The sequence below is a fragment of the Anopheles funestus genome, chromosome 2RL (assembly GCF_943734845.2).
Source record: "Anopheles funestus chromosome 2RL, idAnoFuneDA-416_04, whole genome shotgun sequence".
In the NCBI taxonomy this organism is placed as follows: domain Eukaryota; kingdom Metazoa; phylum Arthropoda; class Insecta; order Diptera; family Culicidae; genus Anopheles; species Anopheles funestus.
In genome coordinates this window covers 96,542,510-96,562,998 of record NC_064598.1, presented here as the reverse complement: position 1 = coordinate 96,562,998, position 20,489 = coordinate 96,542,510, and the positions used below count along the sequence as shown (strand labels likewise).

The 20,489-nt window shown below is 43.3% G+C and overlaps 1 protein-coding gene across 1 annotated transcript; it reads right to left on the bottom strand.

Annotated features, from left to right (window-relative positions):
- Positions 1-16,727: 16,727 nt before the first annotated feature.
- Positions 16,728-19,304, bottom strand: LOC125763433 (glucose dehydrogenase [FAD, quinone]-like). The gene is made up of 2 exons (XM_049426637.1): positions 17,860-19,304; positions 16,728-17,795 (listed from the first exon to the last, which is right to left on the bottom strand). The coding sequence occupies exons 1-2, from the start codon at positions 18,692-18,694 to the stop codon at positions 16,774-16,776; spliced, it is 1,857 nt and encodes a 618-aa protein (XP_049282594.1). The 5' UTR covers positions 18,695-19,304; the 3' UTR covers positions 16,728-16,773.
- Between the last annotated feature and the right edge of the window lie 1,185 nt (positions 19,305-20,489).

Here is a 20,489-nt window from a genome sequence, read left to right as displayed (position 1 = left end):
TTGCTACCTTTACTGTTCACACCCGCCACCCGTTCTCTTGGGCTTGGAACCCAACCCAGACACACACCGAAACCGAACCCATCGTCATCACCGTCCGTAAATCAGAGTCCAAACCACCAGCTTCTTTGTGTGTCCGTTGTCCCCGCGTTTGGCAAGAAAACTTCTTTCCAACCCCATTTTCCGCCCTTCAAGATGGGGTGTGTCTCCCTACTTTTACAAAAGTGCTCTTGCACACACACATACACACATACGTGGAGAGTTTGAGGGAGCCATATTTCATCCTCTTGCGGTCCCCAGGATAGTAGACCCTCGGGACACACGGTCGAATGGCGTCCACCAAACAGGGCTACCGATGTCCAGGAAAGGGCAACCATCGTCCTTCTGTGAACCATCGTCCACTACGGCTTACGGTCAGCAGTGAATTGTTGGTCCGAATTGGAAAGTTCTTCCTCTTACTTCTGCTGCAATTTCCTACCCCCCCCCCCCCCCCGCCACTTGGAGTACGTGGGGAGTTTCAAGTGAATAAAATATTTATTGACTCCTCTTGGGTCTCCCAGAGCTCTTTACCTTGCTGCTTTTCAGTGGAAATCCTTTTATTTTTACACTATTTTTCTTTCTCCAGCTCACTTAGCTTATTGTTCCACGTGAGTGCTTGCTCCATCAGAGTGGTGCAAAAAAAAAATAAAATAATGAAAAAGTAACGTAACTGTAAGGGTGTTTGGGGTGAATTTGGAAAATACATTTTCTTATATTTTTGTGACTAGAAGCGAATTCGAATCGTTTTCATACACATATTCATATGTAGTGGATTCGTTTGGGGTTCATTCTTGATGTGTGAGTGTTTGAATGTGTGTATGTGTGGATGTCCAGCACAGTCCCACGAGAAAAGAAAATATCCTTCCCCCTCCTACATCATCGCTTCCGGTGGAAAACAGCTATCGCTGTAAATCACATCATAGAAAGGGCGCATCCTTATGACGAAGAAAATGGTCAGCTATCGTTACACAATGTAGAAGCGTAGAACCTTTCCGCGCAACCCTCAGTGGGAAAAGGATGGAAAAGCCATCGAGTTCGGGTGTTTCGCTTGACCATCTCACGAGTTAGTGCGATATTCGCTAAAGTATGTATTAAATTTATCACGGCCAGCACCATCTCGCTCGTTCACTTGGAGTTTTGCTGGAAAAACCCACCACCCAACACAAGCTCCCATCCCCGGCATTCATTTTCATCTTTGCTGGACTCTCGGAAAACCCACACACTTGCACACAACACCAACTGACCAGCGCCTTCACAAACACGTACACACGCTGGGGCATCCTTGTGCGCTGGTTCACATACACGCAATTCGAGCTATCTCTTTTCCACTCCCAAAGACTTACGGGTTTTTGGACCCATCTTTAACCCCCCTTTTTCCACTCACACTACCAGGTCTGCAAGCGTCTTGGTGTTTTTTTTTGCTTCCTAAAGGGCCAGCGTCTGAGCATTTTCCGGCCATAATAGCAGATGGGAGAGCGTGCTAGATTTTCATCTCGAATAGTATGTCTCTCTTTCCCAATGCAGTCACTTTCTCAACCACCCACCACCGTACCAGTCAGACATCATAGCCAGTGAGAGTGACCAGCGTAAAAACGGAGTACCATTCCCATTTTCCACGGTGCGGGATGCTTTTTCGCAATGGTTGCGTTCTCGTTGTTTCGGTTGCTAGGCAACACAGAAGAGGAAATGTAATTTATGATGAAGTATGGTCACTCGTCTCTCGCTCAAGAACTTTTTCTTCCTATAACAATAAGAAGAATTATGTATTTAAAATTTTAATGTTCTTTTTTCATGTGTTTTTTTTTGTGTGAATTATTACTTGTTATTATAACCCAAAATGCATCCTTATTATGTAAAAAAGTATAAATTATAAAATGCTCACAATATGGAAAATTTTTTTTTACACATATTTGTATTTCATATGCTTTGCCGTCTTCAAGCATCTTTTCCACACAAGGGGAACATATGGACTAGTGGACTATTCACATTTAATATTTTGTCACAATTAACCCAGGGGAGAGTCAAAGGGGAGAGTAGAGGAGGTCAAAAATTCGCAATTTTTCCGTTACGTTATAGTTGAATCATCCCTTAACGAATCCACCCTCTGGTTTTCATTCCTTTGCCCCGGGGCGGGGGAGCTATGAAACGGCTCGTTTGCCTGCCGGACGACGATAAAAAGGATTCAACTTTTTTGCAAACGTAAGTGAGCAACCACGCATTGCCCACATGCACACACACACGCACAATCGTCCTTAATTCTTTCGCTATCGGTTTCCATTCATACGGTCAGTGGAAAACGTTTAACATTAAATGCAGAAAGGAGATGAAAAGGGGGCGTTTGTTTGGAGTAAACGATAAATTGTAAACTCAACTGTACAGAAAATCATAAATTCCTACCAATTTGGGTGCAAGTTGCGTTTAAGCAGCGCAATGAGAATGGATTGTTTTTTTTTGGTAATCACTTGAATGATACTTTCATAGGTGTGATATGTAAACGGTTCTTTGAAAAAAAGGGGATTTTTTACATTTTATTGAAACGATTCTGTACCGCAGAAAAAATATTATCAGCAGTATTTTTGGCTTCGTATGTTCCAAGTAGATTTGTCGCTCACTTCAGGAGCAATACATTACAAACCGGTACAAAAAAATTTGTTACATTTATATAATACTTTATTAAAGTTGTTTTAAAAAAAATGTACAATTGTTTACAATCAGTGAACGATATAATATTTTCTAAACTTCTTTACAATTCTCGTTTCCCTAGTGTACTTCAACAGAAACATCATCCTTTCATGTCACTCATGACCCGTGTAACTCTTTTAAACTCATTTTAGAAACGGTTAAAATTGTTGCGTTACGGAATTTGATCCATTCATTCCTAAACGTACACAACAAACAAAACCAGCATAACGACGGATTACATATTGATGGAAAATGGCAAAATATTTGCCGATATACAGAGCACACAGAACGCGCATTCAATCACTTCCACCCCCAAACCGTGACAATCGATCCATCCACCCACCCTGGCAGCTGGCAGCCTGATCCTCCCACAACAAGTCCAAATTCAATAAACGAGCCCGCTGATGGAGGAATTGCATTTAATCTCGTTCAATTAAATTTAGTTCTGTTAGCCAATGTGTTTGTTTTGTCCAGTTTGTAGGTATGTGTGTGTTTTTATTATTGTTTTTTATTTTCCGTCTTTCATCATGCAAGCTTTTGTTCCTCACAACAAGAACAAAAAAACATGAAAATATGTGTTTGTTTGTGATCATACATTAATCTACTTTCCATTTGCAATGTTGTGTCGGAATACCCAATGGGGAAGTTGTAGGGTGTTTCCTACCCCTTTTCATCCACCATTCCAACTTCTTCGTTCCATGAACATTTCACGCTAGTTTTCACATTGACGATTGACAGCAGTACCCGTAGCTGATTGATACGGCAATGAACCGGTGCGAGAGGGTTAGGTTTGGGGCTTTTGTTTTGAATTTATTTAAATCAATCAAAATAAATTCCTTCCCCCTAAAAGTTGGTGGTTCTGGTGGGGTAGAGATGGAATAGGGGCGAAGTCGGGGTTGGGAGTTCACTCTAAACAATCCAATAATTGTTTTCATAGCGTGTGCAAAATTCCGCACCGACCCATCCAAATGTTGTCCGGCAGTATTTGTCGGTTTTATAGAGGGCTTAATCCGATTGAAACAAAGCGCTCATCGGTCGTCTTAACATCGAAACCCATTCGTTCACCTCTATTAACTGGACCGAATCATAAAACGCTGTTGGCCGTGCAATGAATCGCAACAAATGGTTTACCCAACGCATTCGGTCGCGTTGCCCCAAGCACATACACATACACCGGAAGCGACACCCTTTTTTCCTGTTTCCCGATTTTCGAAATTTAAATGACACTTGACGGGGTCGTTCTCTAATCACGGACCAAGCACACACATTTTAATGAGTATCGCAAATGGACTCCAACCCCCCTCCCCCCCCCCCCCCCCCCCCCCTCAGGGGGCACGAATGGTTCGATTACACACATTAATGCACTGATACGGATACGATTCTTCCCTTAAGAACTGTAACTTTAATGATTCCGGCTGAAGCTGAAAAAGGTTTGTGACCTACGGTTTCTGTGTGACACGGTATGATACCGCCATAAATCACTCGATCACCGAGCATCAGCCCGAAGGGGAGGGGGGAAGGATCACCAGGGTACGTATGAAAAGTGAAACACACCATTTGACATTTATGGCCAGCTAGTTACAAAATTTGGATTTGGCTATACAATTCCATCGTGCCCTAGCGAGGCCCTAAGCGGTAGGGATCAATTGTGCGTTAAGATATTATTAGACTTCACGAAAGGCAGCACGCGTACGGAAGAATTTTTCACCAAAAATTATTATAAATCTGTCAAAACCCGGGAAGGGAAAGCCATATCCCTGTCCGACCTTAATAGGTGCCGAAGAAAATATGTTGTTTTCCTTTCCGTCTGTGGCTTCATCGGGAAAAGGATCGTCCAGGGGTGTTTTGGTTTCTTGTGGATGCTTTTTCCCATTTTCCTAGTAGACAGTAATGATGGATAAAGGGGAACGTTTAGGAAGGGATTTTATAAATAATTAAAAATAAATGTAACAAAATATTCGTGGCTTCTTGCAGTTGTATTAGGGAAAGGATCTTGTCTTTGAAATTTTTCAATTATTTTTGATAAAAAAATATTCAACTGATCGAACCGATCAATTCGAGGCTGTTTGGTTTGTCCAACGAAAAAAGGTATCGAAACAAAAGTCAGTCACAATGACTTACGCGCGTAATGTGATCTTGCTCGCCGAGTATTAGTTTTCCCGAAACATTTCCCTCCAAAACAAATGCACACCCATTACGGTGTGTCCCTTCGAGCCCATACATACATTGCACAGCTGTTCCGACTGTGCATCAATAAATCGTCGGGCTATTTTTAAAATACTGTCTCATTTAAGGCTTTCACTCACACTTGGCATTCCGGGGGGTTTAGTTCTACTTCGCTTGTACACTCTACCGAATGGTGCGCCAGAGGAATGGGGAAAATTATTATTGGTTTTTAATTTTTGATTATTTTTAGGGACCCAAAAACCCCGCGAAGGTACATCGTCCCAAAGCCCATCTGAAATGGTTTCTGCTCCGGTTTCGGGCAGGAATGTGTTGGCCCTTTCACGTGTCACAAAGCGCCCAAACACGTACACGTACACCACAATGGGACGGTTTTCGTGATGGAATTTCGGTTCCATTTACTACTACAATCATTCGGTGGCAAATGTATGGTTAGAAAGCAGCTCGCAGCTATTAAGAAGCAAGAACCCTCGATCGAGGTACCTTCGCTGGGAAATGTGGCGAAGGAATGAAATTTCAAATATTTCTAAATTATGTGTTATCGCGTGGCACGAGGGCACTGTGGCGTTAATATCTTCATCTGCTTGCCACCATCATTTCTCGGCGACTCGGCGAAAAGTCGGGACTCTTTAATCGCTTTTCCCAATTGGAAAATCCTCCTTTCTTCGGCACGCTTATCATGCTGGGGAAGCACATGCAAACGTAAAGCAAGCCCATTTGAATATTTCACTCCATTCCGTTGTTTAGTAGCTCACGTCCGATCATTTCACCTCACCAATTGGTGAATATGTGAAGGTCTCCCACCTCTACGTCGCCCCTAATTGTCATGTCCTTCTTTTTGATGATCGGATTTTTTAGTTCCTTTGCTGATCGTACCCGTGGAAAATCGAGCTACCGTTTGGAAAACGACTTGTTTGGATTGTTCGGCCAGACAGAACGTGGCTATCAAAAATTAAAGAAAGAAAACCTTCAACATCACCAAAAACTGTCCTACCGAAAGCATCGAAAATAAAAACTTTCCCTTCAAAAAGGGGTGGGTCGTGGGATGAGAAAGCAAGGGAATGAAAACGGGGGGCGCTTGTTTATGTATTTACGGTCGGTCTGACAGATTGTTTTCGTGCGACAAGGAAGGGGGGAAAACGCAAGAACAGAAGATTAGTGGAGCTGGAAATGGAAATCATCCCGCCTGCTGGGATGGAAATTTTTTTCAACGCAACCAAGGAACGCTTTTCCTATCGTTTTTCGTTTTTCTTTTTTTTGACAACAACGCCATGACAACCCGATTCGGACCCGCCAGCCGATGGATTTTCCCTGTAATAACAATCGTGAACGGTGACACGTGACGTGGTGAAGGAATGTTCATCGCCCATCTGTCGGTGTCGGTGTGTCGGCAAAACGATCGCTTTTGGGGCCCGATGTCCCGTACGCGGCTAATCGGGCACAATCAATAAGTGCTCATAATTTAGGCACCGGTTTTTTGGCCATCCGGCCGGTCCGGTTAACGGCACGGAAGCAGTCCGTCCGTCCGGTTGGAATGTTTTGTAAAATTGAAACCAATTATCTCCGGCGTCATCCGGCGTGATCTGCTTGGAATTGGTGTTCTAATTTAAGAAAACATCGATCGACAGATCCGTTTTGTGTTAATAGTGTAATAATTTTAATCAAATAATGGACACGATTTGGTTAACAAATTTAGGTACGTTAGTTGTAATTGGTTCGATGTTTATTGTTAAAAATTTACACTATTTTCTTTGTGCAATGTGGCAACAACAAATCGTAGCGCTTAAAATAGCATAAATAATTACTTCATTATTCCCTTATGTATCGAGGTTTTTGGTAAGAAATTTAGTTTTTCTTTTGATTAAAAAAGACCAACAAAAAGAAATCCACCAAGAAACAAGCACATAAAATATCCTCCATTTTGACTTTTCCAACAAAATCCGGCAAAGCTTTGGTCTCTCACCTACACAAACAAAATGCGCCGCATAAAGGTTTGTTATCTCTTGCGCAAAAAAAAACACCACCCCACCGAAGAAAAACCACACATCACACTCCAGCAGTGCCGAGGCAACACGCAAGGCTGTCACGCCGGAAAAGGGAAAACGTCATAATTTCATATGCCCTGAATAAACACCCACACAGCAAAGCGTACGCGAACATCCGAATCCGAACAGCCGCCCCGTGCAACCGAGTGCGCAAGAGTAGAGTGCGCCCCCGGGAAAATCGGACCACGCGAAAAAGCCGGGCCACACTACCACTTGTGCAAAATGGTTGTTCCTTTGCCTGGAAAGCGCAACAAATTTTCATCATATTCAATAAAACGCACGCTCCACGCTCGGCACCTTCACTGCACCAAACGCACGGTTTCCACCGTTCGGGAAACTCGGGGCTCGGGTTTTTCCGCACGCAGCAAAGATGGTGGTTAGAAGCTGTGGACGACGACGACGACGACGACGACGAAGTTGTTGCCGATGCGAAAATCGTGCGCCTGCGCTGGAATGTGATTTATGTTTTTCATATATGCTGTTCCGTTTCCGATTCGGCCATCATCCCTTTTACGGGGATGATTTCAAGGAGCAGAAGGAGATGCGGCACTTTATGGAAACATTTCTTTTTTTTTTGGGTAGGATTTTTCCTTTTTTTTCTGAGACTTCCTTTCGGTTCGTGTGGCTCACAGGGTAAGGGGGGAGGGGGAGAGAGAGGGGAGAGGTGGAAATGGTTATTATATTTGTACATTGGGGATCCTTTTTTTTGGGGAATGAAGCTGTGTGAGTTTTAGCGGGAATGTTTTTCATTTATTTTATTTTTTTTATTTGTCTACTGCGTTGTCTTGCTCTTAACTGGTGGTTGATCACCTTTTCGCTCTCTGGAAGTGACTCTGAATGCTCGGAACACAGCGAACTATGTATCCGGGGACAGCATCCTCACTTTTGCAAAAGAGGTTTGAGACAATTTACCTGACCAAACCTGAAACACCAACATGATTTTACTGCCAATGGTTTAGATCACCTGCCCGTGCGATGGGTCATCGAAAGGAAGGTTAGTTTAATCGGTGGAAAAACAATGTTGATGGTGTTATTCTTTCCCTCCCTCTGTTGCGCCCTTTTCATCCTTCCATAAAAGGGGTGGTAAAGGGGTGTTATCGGTAAAAGAGGGGTGGATGGAAGAATGGTCGTCTGTCAACATCAGAACATGTGGAACATGTGGTCCGTACGTTGTTCGGCAGGGCCGCAAAAACCACAAACCACATCCGAAGACAATCAGCACGAACCCATGTGATTTGAGTAGACGACCCGACCCGGTAGCACTCATCATATCTACTGGAGATCGCCTGCACGAGAGCAATCTCACCACTCGCAACGTTTCCTCGCCCTCCCAAAAAGGCGTAATCAAACAAACGAGATCACAAACCGGGCAGAGAAGAGAATGAGCAACGCGATGCTATAAAAGGACGAACGATTGCATCGGGATTTCTCACGAAAATTGGATGTGTTCTCCTTGTGTGCTCCTGGTGAAACAGGTGCGCTTGTGTAGGTGTGTGTGTAAAGCGGATGGATGGCGTTCTTCCACCGTTCGTGGTACTTATGTACCGGGATGGTATGGTATAAAATATGATATGATATAATAGTTTAGACACGCCTCTTAGCGTAATATTACATGAGACGATACGAGAACGATGGAATTTCATTCGTCTTCTGATAAGGAAGAAATGGTGGTAGAGGAAAGGGGTCCGTTACATGAAGATTTGTGATGAGGTGGAGTTGAAGCAGGGCTAGGACGAAGCATTTATTTTTGCTTGCTATCATAATGTTTATTTGACTGAACATTTAAAAGCAACCTTTTAGCGTCAGTTTTCCTTTAATTCTTATAATGAAAAGTACGAGAAAAAATCGTCTTTTTACTAAATAAAATTGATTGAAAGTAGAAGAATTCAATCTAACTTCATTCTAAAGCTGAATCATCATACGAACATTAGACTTTTTTTTCGCGAAAAGTATCCTTTTTTGTGCTCGTTCTCATCCAGTTTTTCATCTGCTCCCTTGGAAAGCAACGAAGATCCACACACTAACTGATAAACTTTGCCGGCAAATGTTTGTCCTACAGATGGTTTGCTGTTGTGTGTCTGTTTTTTTTCTCCTGCCGAGGACCTCCACACGAATATAACAGCAAAGCTCCATAATCCGTGATAAACGAAACATATGGGGGAGTGCACAAAAAAAAGAAGTTGTCATTGCAATGTACGACGCTTTAAAAGCAAATCCTTTTTCTGATGATGATTTCAAACCATCGTTCGCTTCCGATTCGCGATCGGCGTGACATGTAGAATAGCAAAAAAAAAAAACGCAGAACAAAAAATAACAGAGTGGATGAGGAGAAGTTTTATTTTAGGTTCAATATAAAAGGTGATTGAAAGAAGAGAAAAAAATAAGCATTCTAGGTAAAACTGACAATGTGCAGATGGAAAAGTGCTACACCATTTACAATGTTGCTCTTCTTTGAGTGATGTAAAAAAATAAATGGTGAGTGTTTCGTGTAACTATTTTTATGAAATCAATAGAAATGAAAAAACACGCTCAGTGTGACATGGTGAGAAGTAGCGCTGTAGAGTATTTTTTGTTTTATCGGAGAATATTTTAATTGAATTTGAAAAGTTTGTCCGTTTTGTCGAGACTTTTTATTCCATGATTTCGGCTACTGCTAAGAATAAAACATTTTATACCTCCATAGTGTAATAGCATCGATCTCACGAAAATAGTCAACCTACTCTTTATGGTTATGTTTTATTTTCTTTCGGGGCGGTGAACGCAAATGCAACCGAACAAAGCGTGAAGATCGTGCAAGGAAGCGAATATATATTGCCTACCATCTGGTCACGGGGAAAAACACCGGCAGGATCGGTAGCCCCAAGTAAAAGCGAACCGATCCATAAAGCCATAAAAAGTCGACGGAAGACGAAAAGCGATCGACACCTTCGGGATACTCCACCCCGAAAAATATTGCCTCACCGTTTGACATCCGAACCATCAAAAAGTTTCAAATTTTATGACTTTTCACCAAAAGCGGCCAGCTGCCGCGGAAGGAAAAAGTCTTCCATCCGGTGCCCTTTTAAAGTAGCGTCACAAAATTGACTAATAGACACCCGGTTAAATATCCATAAATCTATTTCCGAGCTCCTGGTTCTAGCGAGCAAAAAGGGAAAAATCTCTCTCCACAGTCTACGGACAGGGGGCGTAAGATCGTAGCGCTTGACGTGATCGCGGATTTGTACGTGGCAACGCGCTAACATCGACCTGATCGACCTTTGCTTACCAGAAAACTAAAAACAAACATCCCGATTGTCAAACCCCTTTTTTTCTTCTGCTCTCGCCGTCTATTTAGGCCGGTTGATGCCGGTGAGAATGAAGTTTACGAAATGATATATTGTTGCTCATAAAACGTACAAACAGCTCGGGGTCGGGGTTTGTGTGCTGTGGAAAATTACGCATCACCGTTGGAAAATTAGTCCATCCGATGGTGGCTGATGAAAACAATAATCCATCCTTTAGCTTTACATCTCATGTATTTTTTTTTGCTTCTAGATGAGGATCACTTTATGTGGGGATGCTACTAAGCCGCCAGAGAGTGTTAAGTGAGATACAGAAATAAAGTAAAACAAATCCGAAAAGAAAGAAAAATACGGACTCCCCTCCCCAAAAAAACCCTTTTCCGCTTATTGGGCGGTAATTCTTTTTAGATCTCCTTTCGGATGTCATGTCGATGACATCGTAACAAGCCTTGGATGCAGTTGTCATTTGGTGTGATTGGTAAAGTTCATCCGCTCGGAACACTCCGACCAGACCATAATCCAATCGATTATTATTATGACTTTCTTAATTTACATCCTTCAAACATGAACCCTTTCGGTTTACTGTTCCGTGCCGTTAATGAGATGGAAGGTCGACAACGGCAGGGTGCAGAGGGTCCTGTCATCATGTGATTTTAAGCGCGCGCGCGCACAGTCCGTGTACTAAAGCGTGTAGTGCTGTCAAGCGTGACAGCTGAAACGCATCAATCATAACGCGGGAGCAAGCGCCTATAGCTCCAATCGCAGTTCGGTACATACCCACAACACAAAACGATTTAATAGAACCTCTTAACGATGATCGAAGCGACTGTGCGATGGGATGGAAAAATGATGTTGATAATTATGTTGCGTGTCGGAACATTTATGATGGCACGAAGGAGGATTAGACGATGTGAAAGGAAAGGAAAAAACGTGTGTCATATTATGCGTTTTAACGGTGGCTCATTTATTAATTCGTAAACTGGTTGGTAATATTTGTTTTCGTTACGGTAAGCTCGGTGCAAATGTGCCTCATATTTCATAATGTAATAATCTGCTACCGCCGTTTGCTCAGAAGAACAAATCTTCGATCTTCAAGAAGTCAGGCTATGTCACTGATAAATTCCACTTCCAATTGTCGTACATTGTGGAAGAAATGCTTTCAATTCGTGCAGCATCGTTTGCATGTTTCACCGTGTACCAAAACGGTGCTTGCGGCTCACGAAATAGAAAGCATTGCCCCATTAGCGACAGTTATGGCGTTTTATAATAACCGTAAGCCGACACCGGGACGAAAGTAGTAATAGCGTGGAGCGAAGTATAAATACGCTAGTCTTCCGCCCTATTCCAACGCGCATACCCAAGCATCCAGGCACTTTCGTACGCGTCGGCTCGCTATTATTAGCGGAAGAACATGAACGCCGAAACGGCGAGCATCGGAACAGAACCGTCCCCAGACACAATGCACACAGCGTGCTGCACGGGGGAAAGCAACAAGACCCGAACGTACCATATGCTGCGTATTGTTTACTATTTTTGATTTAGTAACACACTCCCGGGTCCGATGTCGCTCATATGTGTCATTTTGACGTCCACACCGACGCGGGTCGAAGGCGATGGGCCACGCGTCACACGCGCCAAGCAGTGTTGCAGGGCAACACCCCCTAGAGGCACAGGAGGTCGTCGACGATTTGTCCTCGACGATGATTGTGAGCGGTTGCGGGGAAGGTGGGGAAAGTAAAGAAAATGGGCAAAAGCGTGAGGGGAGCTAGCATAAACAATAACAAAACACGACTTGCCACTTCACTCCAGCTGTCAAATAATTCACCTACTTTGAGGAGTAATTTTGAGGTTTTAGGTTGAGGTCAAGGAACAAGCGGTATGTTTGCTTACTGGGAAAGGTTACCAATGGGGGACATAATCGGAAGGGGGGGTGTGTGTCTGTAGGAAAGGTTAACCAGCAAAAGGTTAACATTCTTTCCGTGGTGCTGTCACTTTAATGTTGGTTCGGTTGCTCGATCAATCGATGATCTTTTTTGGGATAAGAAATTAAAGTCACTGCCGCAAATATCTTGGAAAATGTCAGAAAACTTTTTTTGGGGATGGTTGTAGTAAACCCTTTTTTCTTTCCAAAGTTCGTTTCCATTGCAACGTGAGCACCAATTATCTCGTCACAATTTCCAAAAACCCCCTCCTCACTTTGTGCGAGCAAATTTCATTAGACTAGAAAATTATTACACGAATAAAAGGCGGAATCTGAAAGGGGGAAAAACTCCCACCCCGTGAAACAAAGGGGTGCGCGTGCTTTAAATGTTGAAAATCAAGCAGAAGAGAATCCTTTTGTTTTCCAACCAACGTTTTAGCAACGTTTTGAGTGAAGAAACCATCCCGAAAACAATTCAATCGCGATGCGTACAATGGAAAAACCGTGGCAAAGGTGAGACAACTTTGTAGAAGAATTGATAATTGCCGGAAATATTTGAAGCACGTGAAAAACCTGCTCATTCAACTTGCGAGGGTGATGAGTAGGAAGTAAGTAAAAACGAAAAGGCGAAATGAGGAAAAACTCATCCACCAAACAGGCCGAAAATGGAAACGCGGTACGGTACGGTTCCTTTCGCTTGCTCGCTAAATTAACAATAAAACGATCAACTTAACGAGTTGACGTGTGAATGGAAGGCATGGTGTGTACCGGTACCGCTATTTTGCTTTTTAGTCCGGAGGGATGCGTCTCGCCACACCGGTAAGTGCGTGTTTAACTGCATTATTAACACTCGAACGATTATTCGCACGCCCGACAGCACATGCGAGTCCTTCCGTTTGTCTGTTTTATTTTCGTATTTTTTTCTTTATCATCCTGTAGCATCAAATTGCAATAATGCATAATTAAAATCGTCATAATTTGCTACTTCCCATTTGAGGAGGTGAGCGTGCCCAAATGCACCATGCCAAACAAACCCGATTTGGAGCTCTTTGTTTTCAATCTAGATAAGGATGAGTTTTGTAACCATTGTTTACAGGCAATTAAATGATATTACTCTTGAAGATGTCTATCGGGTTTAAATCAATTAAAAAAGGGGGAACCACTTCCATCATTCATAAAGGTTGTTGGTAGACGATTGTTTTTTTTGGAATCAAATGTTAGATTATTTGGAGCTTGAAATTGTACTATTGTGAGTGGTTTCAAGACGCCCTGTCTTTTTTCAATATAATACGCCATTGGCTATTAAATATAATTTTTTGCCAAATTAAAAAAATATTTGAGACAAACTTTTAAAGGAAAATAATATTCACAAGACAAAAAAATTCTCCAGCATAGAAGGCTTCCATGTCTCGCTTCTCGCTAATTCTGCAGAGCGACTTGAACAGTCACACATCGTTCCGCAGACATCGTGACAGACAAGGTTGTCTATTGCAAATGTTGGCTAATTGCTAACTCCCTAGAGACGTTCTGCTCTTCCGTCTAAAAAGGGGTTTTTTCGGGTATTTGAAACATGATGTCAAATATAATTATATGATTTAAAATATACACACCGCCAAGAGAAAAAAACCCAATGACCCATGGAGATGCCCCAACGTCTGAGCATTTGATACGATAATGATTTTATAATATTCATAATAATGGGTGACGGTTTTCAAGCTCAAGATGATGCAAAGTGCACAACGAAAACGAAAGTCGGGCTCAGTTTTTTTCTTCTTCTGTATATTCTCTCCTTTTTGGGGCGCTTTTTGGTCACTTGTTTTTGTGTTTTCTGCTGGGTAGACAGAAAACGCTTAAAGGGGTTTTGTGTTCTGAAAAGGTTTAGAATGAATTTCGTGGATGCAGTACGGGTGATGGAAGGTTTTGTGGGAAGCGGTAGAAACCGTAGGCTGTTGTTTGAAGTGAGCCTATGATTTTTATTTCAATTTTGACTGATCAAATGCACCCAGCTTGCAATGGCTCCGTAAGGTAAAATTATATGAATCGTAAGAAAATAAAACACAGACACACACAGCGTAAGAAGAATGATGGTTGCAATTGCATCACAGTTTTGGGCGCACATTATTTTGTCAGTGCTGCTGTAAAAGCAAACAGCCGGAACCGATAGCCGGTGTCTGTGGTTGGCTAATAGCGCGCAGGGATCGTACGGCCACGGAAGCAGAAGGACAAACTTTTCCACACAAACGAGAGAAGAAAAAAAACCAACGCCACTGCGAATGTAATAATTAAAGTGTCGTCTTCGTCGAAATAAAACTTATCCCATTTCAAAAACCCTCAAGGCCACCACCGGTCCACCTGGCTCCGGCGTCGACCGTTATGCCCGCATCATTCGGGGGAAGCAAGGATGCAAAAGTTTTCGGCAAAATTGCAGCAAAATTTTAATTTCATGCTTGTTGACTGCACATGCTGCTACCGTTTGATCGGGGGGCGGGAAACCTTGGCATTCGCGGTGGGGGGAAGGAAGACAAAACTTGCACCCACTTGGAACCTGGAGCGTAAATGAACATGCATAAATTTCTTCTGTGCAGAAAGTGATAAGATTAATTTCTTCACCCGTCACAAACTAAATCCCAACTCCCGCTTTCAAACGGGGATGAGTTCTACGGGAGCTAATTCCACGAGGAAGCGATCCCCATTTGATCAGATTGAGAAAATGAGAAATTTAAACTAAAAAAAAGGGATAAATTTAAAGCTCTCTATACGTTCGGTAAAGTTTTGCAAGATATTTTGCCATTTGCTTGGCATACTGTCGTTGAGAGTTGAGAGTATCACCTTTTTCTTCTGTTTTAAGTAATTGTTTCATTCCCATGGTTTCATTTCAAGATTTAAAAAAAACCCTAGAGACACAAGGGAAATTTTCGAAATTGTCACTATTGCTGTTTGTCGTTAAAACTATTTTATGATAGCATTTTGTTGGTTGCCATTTACTCGATGTTTTCGGCATCGAACGGAGGTCCCACGACCTGTCACTCGCGGTCTCACGGATGACGGCGATCGGACGTTCATTTGGTTCGTGGAAATCTTCTATTTAATTACCACAAACGCTTAGTAGCGTTACTTCATAACATATCGAAAAGCCTTCCGATTGACGAATCGATCCATTAGAAAAGTCGCAGTACGCGCCTGTAAGCCGAACCGCATTTATCTTTCGGATTTCCCAGCCAGCGTCTAACCTCGTAACAGCCATTTCTAACCCTATCGTCCGTATCCATCTTGACCGTTTTTCGGCACAGATCATCTGATGTATTGAAGGCATTGAATGGTTATGTTTATTTTTTACTACCATACCTTGCGATCGCCGCAAACAAAACGAACCGGGGCCCGGATAGGAAATTGTTGGTTTTTTATTTTATTTTTCGCTTGAAAACCTTTCCCTCCCTTTACGCGTACACGGTACGCTATGATGTACGCTCTTCGCTTGGTCAATTTTCATTGGTTAACCTTCTCGTCCGGCAGACGGACGGTAATATTAGATACCAATAAAAATCGCATCGATGTTTCGATAATCTCGTCAAATCGGAGCTTCAAAGCGCGATAGTTCCTCAAAATAATTAAGTTCCTTTCCGGAGAGTTTATCCGTTCGTCGTTTCATTTGTTCGTTCCCAGTGTTGGAGTCTCCGTGTTCCTTATACGGTGGGAACAGCTTACTCAACGGAGTCGTTTTGATTGACGATTGCCGACACACAAACACGCACACACACACACGCACACGTATTTTGGACGTGTCATCGTCGAACCCCCATCACCAAGGGAGGAGGGAGTTTGTTGGTTTTGAATATATTAGCTAATAAATTTCGTCAAGCGACGAACCTTTTTCTTCTACGATTGCTTCATGGCCATCCCCAAAAAAAATAACATCCCCGTTCGGTTTCGAAACAGAAAGCTGCACCAAAGCGACACCAAAGACACTTCGCTGAAGTACTTTTTTGATATTCTTCAAACGTTTCCATAAAAAAGAAGCGTCAAGCGCTTCCACAGCTCCAACACCGGGGTTTGCCGGGCTGTGACTGGAATGGTGGATTCAATAAATTTCCCGTTTATAAGAAAAAATCATAAAAACGGACGTTTCTGACTACAAATGGAACGCGCCCGAAGCCAACCGATAGTGCGAGCGAAATGTGTGAACGCGAGGACAGGACAAATGTGACCTTCGGTGTTGGCGCGACTGAAGAAGATCGGATCGCCGATTTTTTGGGAGGTGGTGAGATGCAAGGCTGCGGAAGTAGTTTGGCGGTATGGTGCACCGTTTGTTCTAATGGTGTGAACATAGGCAATTTAGAATTCACATTCACATCGGTCGATTTTTGTTGTGTCGTTTTGTTTTATTTTATCGCATTTTTACTCACGCGACAACGGACGCGTACGATGGAACTACCATGTATGGGAATTGCCACTGAGAGCTCTGTTTTTTTATTGCGTGAATATTGTAAATAAAAAAAAACACTCCCACCAAACAATTTTACTACCCAATTTGATTTATTGATTCGGAACCAATCACTTGCGATCATGTTGCTCATGATTTCTTTGTTTGTTTGTTACTTATTTCTATTTCCCTCACTGTTCGCTTCTATTGATTATCTTCCTTAATCATATCGGCTGCCTTTTCGCCAATCAGATAGCTCATTGCGCACGTATGGGCCGACGGAGGTTCTGGTATGATGCCCGCATCAACCACACGCAGCCGTCGGATTCCACGAACACGCAACCGAGGATCAACGACGGCGTCAGGATCGCCCACCGGTCCCATACGGCTAGTGGCCACCTGATGCTGAAAGGTGGTCGTTAAGATGCGCACATGGCAACGCCAATAATCGTCCGTGTTGAAGGTAAGATGCTCACAGCCCGGTACTGGCCGACTGTACAACTCGATCCCCAAACGCTGCATTGGTTCCGCCTGTGCTATTCTCAACACTTCCTTGATCGAGTACACCAACGCCTCGACGTCACGTTCGTCCTCAAAGTACTGATACTGGAACACCGGATGGTGGAATGGGTTGCGTGATTTCAGCTCCACCCTACCAACCGTGTGCGGTTTCAGCAGCATCGGCAAAAACATAAAGTTACGCACCCGAGCAAGTGGTTCATAATACTCGCGTACAAGCGCATCGGGCAAACGGTACGCAATGCGAGTGGCGATCGACGAATCGAAGCTCATCGAGACGAACGATTGCATTACCTCAACGTCCGGCATTTCTGGATCAGGATCGGCAGCGAAGGGAGTTTTTACGTACAGCAAACTTTCGATCGAGTTCGATGTCAGTGGTCCCGTTCCGTTTCGGAAGCGAAGTATCTCATCCACCGTAAGAACCTGCTCCAAACTGAGTAGGTTTTGCTCACTAGGCGATCCGTTCCGCATAATGAAGACGGGTCCAAACACACCGCCATGTTCGTAGACGCGACGACCCACCGGGAGGTCTTGTACTACTCGAATCCCATGCCGTCTCAAATCGGCCGCAGGACCAATACCTGAGTTCATCAGAAGTTTCGGTGTTTCAAACGCTCCAGCTGATAGGATCACTTCCTTCCTAGCTCTTACTGTGTTCCATCGTTTGTTCTTGGTGAACCTTATTCCAGTAGCTTCCTTGTTGTCTGGAGAAAAAGAAATACAACCATAACCTCCAAACTTTTAACAGCATCACCTCTACCGTCTTACCTTCTTTGAAGAGAATTTCCGTCGCCCAAGATCTGGTGGATATATGCAAATTAGGCCGATGTCTAATGTCCTTCAGATAGGCTGTTCCTGCCGTCACTCGATGTCCCCGCTTTGAATGTGCCTGCAGAAACGATACACCCAGCGTATCTCCTGCGTTGTAATCCAGATACGGATAGCCGGACTCGGAGGCACCCGCAACGAACGCTTTCGCGACCTCCGATCGGAACGGACAATCTTCTACAGACACACGGCCCGTCTTACCGTGTGCACCGTTCTGATCGAAATCTTTAATATTGGCTCGTTCGATTTTCCTGTAGTACGGCAACACCTCGTCCCAGCTCCAGCCCTCCATACCGGCCCGGGCCCAGTTATCGAAGTCACGTCGATTTCCGCGCGTGTAGATGATGTTGTTGATGATGGACGATCCGCCAACACCTCGTCCATGCGTCCAGCTACACTTTCGATCCGTCAAACCCAGGCATCCGTAGTTCTGCCGTACCGTTTCATACCCGAAGCTATAATCGGACCCCATCAGCATCGGGCCAAGCATCGGTGGTTCGGCAAAGGCGGGCCTTTCACCGCGTCCCAGCTCCAAAATCAACACGGACACTGTTGGGTCCTCGGACAACCGATTGGCCAGTACGCATCCAGCCGGTCCCGCACCAACAATTACGTAATCGTACACCTGCCGGAGTTGCGGATTGCCATAGTCGATATCCTTCATTTCCGATATCATCTCCGTCAGACTGTTGATTACGCGACTGTCTAGAAAACCGCAGACGAACCACGAACTACAACAAAACACTAGTAACACCACGATCCAACGTAGCACCATCGTTACACAATAACGTCTTAGAAATTAACCAGAACCACTGAACTACAACTCTGAAGTTCACGATCTTCACACCAGAATGTCTCGCAATCGTCTGATCACTGCGCACGTAAATGTTATAAGTAGTCAAGCACTGACTAACGGTTCTATGTCTGAAACCGGTTACATGACGGGTAGAACCAGTTGAAAGCTTCTTAAGATATATTCTTCCATGCCCTATATTGCTAAATTTCTCGTTTTTTCATTCGCACCTGTTCCCACCGGATGGATCATTAACCCTGCCGAGGGTTCATCCACTTCAGGAGATAGCATATTAACGCGATGATTTTGTTTTTGTTACGTTCCGTTACCGAGTCTTTCGCTGTGTTACCATCATTCGACTGGTTTGTTTGTAGGCTAATATTTTTTTGAATGGAAATGGTAGAAAAACAACATCAAAATGTTTTTTTTGACTGTTGATTACGTTGTGATGATGAGTTTTGAGGTAGGTGAGCTTCTTTCAAAATTCCATTCAAAGCTTCATAGCAGTAATGAGATAACGCAGGTTATATGTAACGTCTAGTCGTAACGGGGTAGTGTTAGTAGGATCATTAGCTAACGGTCATTAGTTTAGAATTTAGTCTAATGTAGATGAAAAATTATATTTAATAAGGTATGTTTTCATGTTTAAAAAAAACTTTCTATTTTTTTTTTGTTCCGAGAAAGTTTGATGAAATGTTCTTTAAATTACATTTTTTAAATATAATTAAATGTAAAAAATCCCAAAAAAAAATATCAAAAGATAAATTCTTCAACTACTCAGTATGTTATGCATGCGATCCGGAACTGCAACCCATTACTAATTTGCCGACAACGAGCGCTTTATTATGTCATATTATCATTTTGTCACCGGTGCGTTACAATCTGCAGCTCCTTGCTGCTAGTTCCACGGACCGTTTCGGGAGGTTTTTTTTCGCTTCCTTCTTTCATTCTCTTGGACGCTGCCAAACACAAACCAATCCCGCCAGCAGGCAAACATACGGCTCGTCCGTCGGTTCCGGTTCACAGGTTTATCATCCCTTTTGACAAAGACACTATACTGCGCGCGATGGAAATTGATACACTCTGCAACACCCAAAACCAAATACCAGCATTATCCCAGCACCAGTACCTTGTGCTGTTCTGCCTTTTTCCCTTTTTCCCTATATTCGCTCGGTGATCACACTTAAGCTCTGTGCGCTCTACATTTATGAACTGTTTCGGGATTGCCGGTTTTCATAAATCCCAGTCCCGTGGACACCGGTTTTTTGCGCAACTGACAGTTTTTAACAGCACACATACACACACGTACACGTATGCGTGCTGCTTCTTGTTTTGCTCGGTTGGCTGATTTGATTAAATGTTTACATTATCCTTTTAATTTCCTCACCACTCATTTTTCATACCGTATTTTCCCCTCGCTTTCCGATGGCTCACCGTTCTGCATGGTATCTGGATGCTTGGTGTCCTGTGCGAGAGAAAATGTCACAATTTGCTTCCATTTTTTTTTCCGGCTCTATTTTCCCAACAGATTATTTTCACACTACTCAAACAATAAATCTTCTTTCATCTGCGTACGCGAACGGCTGCCTACGTATAACGCGTATGTCCTATGATACAGGGACGTCCATCAAAGCGTAAAAAGTATTTATCGGCAGTCTTTGGTGTGCAATTTTGAATCCCTACATAAATTTACAAATAATTACATTCCACACCACGCGGCCGACGAAAGTATGATCGTGCTAGGTTAAGGCGGATGCCACAAGCTCCTCGTACCTTT

Bases quoted from the DNA above. Each gene is read 5' to 3' on its own strand.
- LOC125763433 (XM_049426637.1), bottom strand. From the start codon at position 18,694: ATGGTGCTACGTTGGATCGTGGTGTTACTAGTGTTTTGTTGTAGTTCG. The intron at 17,796-17,859 runs GTAAGACGGTAG...CTTTTTCTCCAG, and splicing joins GGAAATTCTCTTCAAAGAAG to ACAACAAGGAAGCTACTGGA.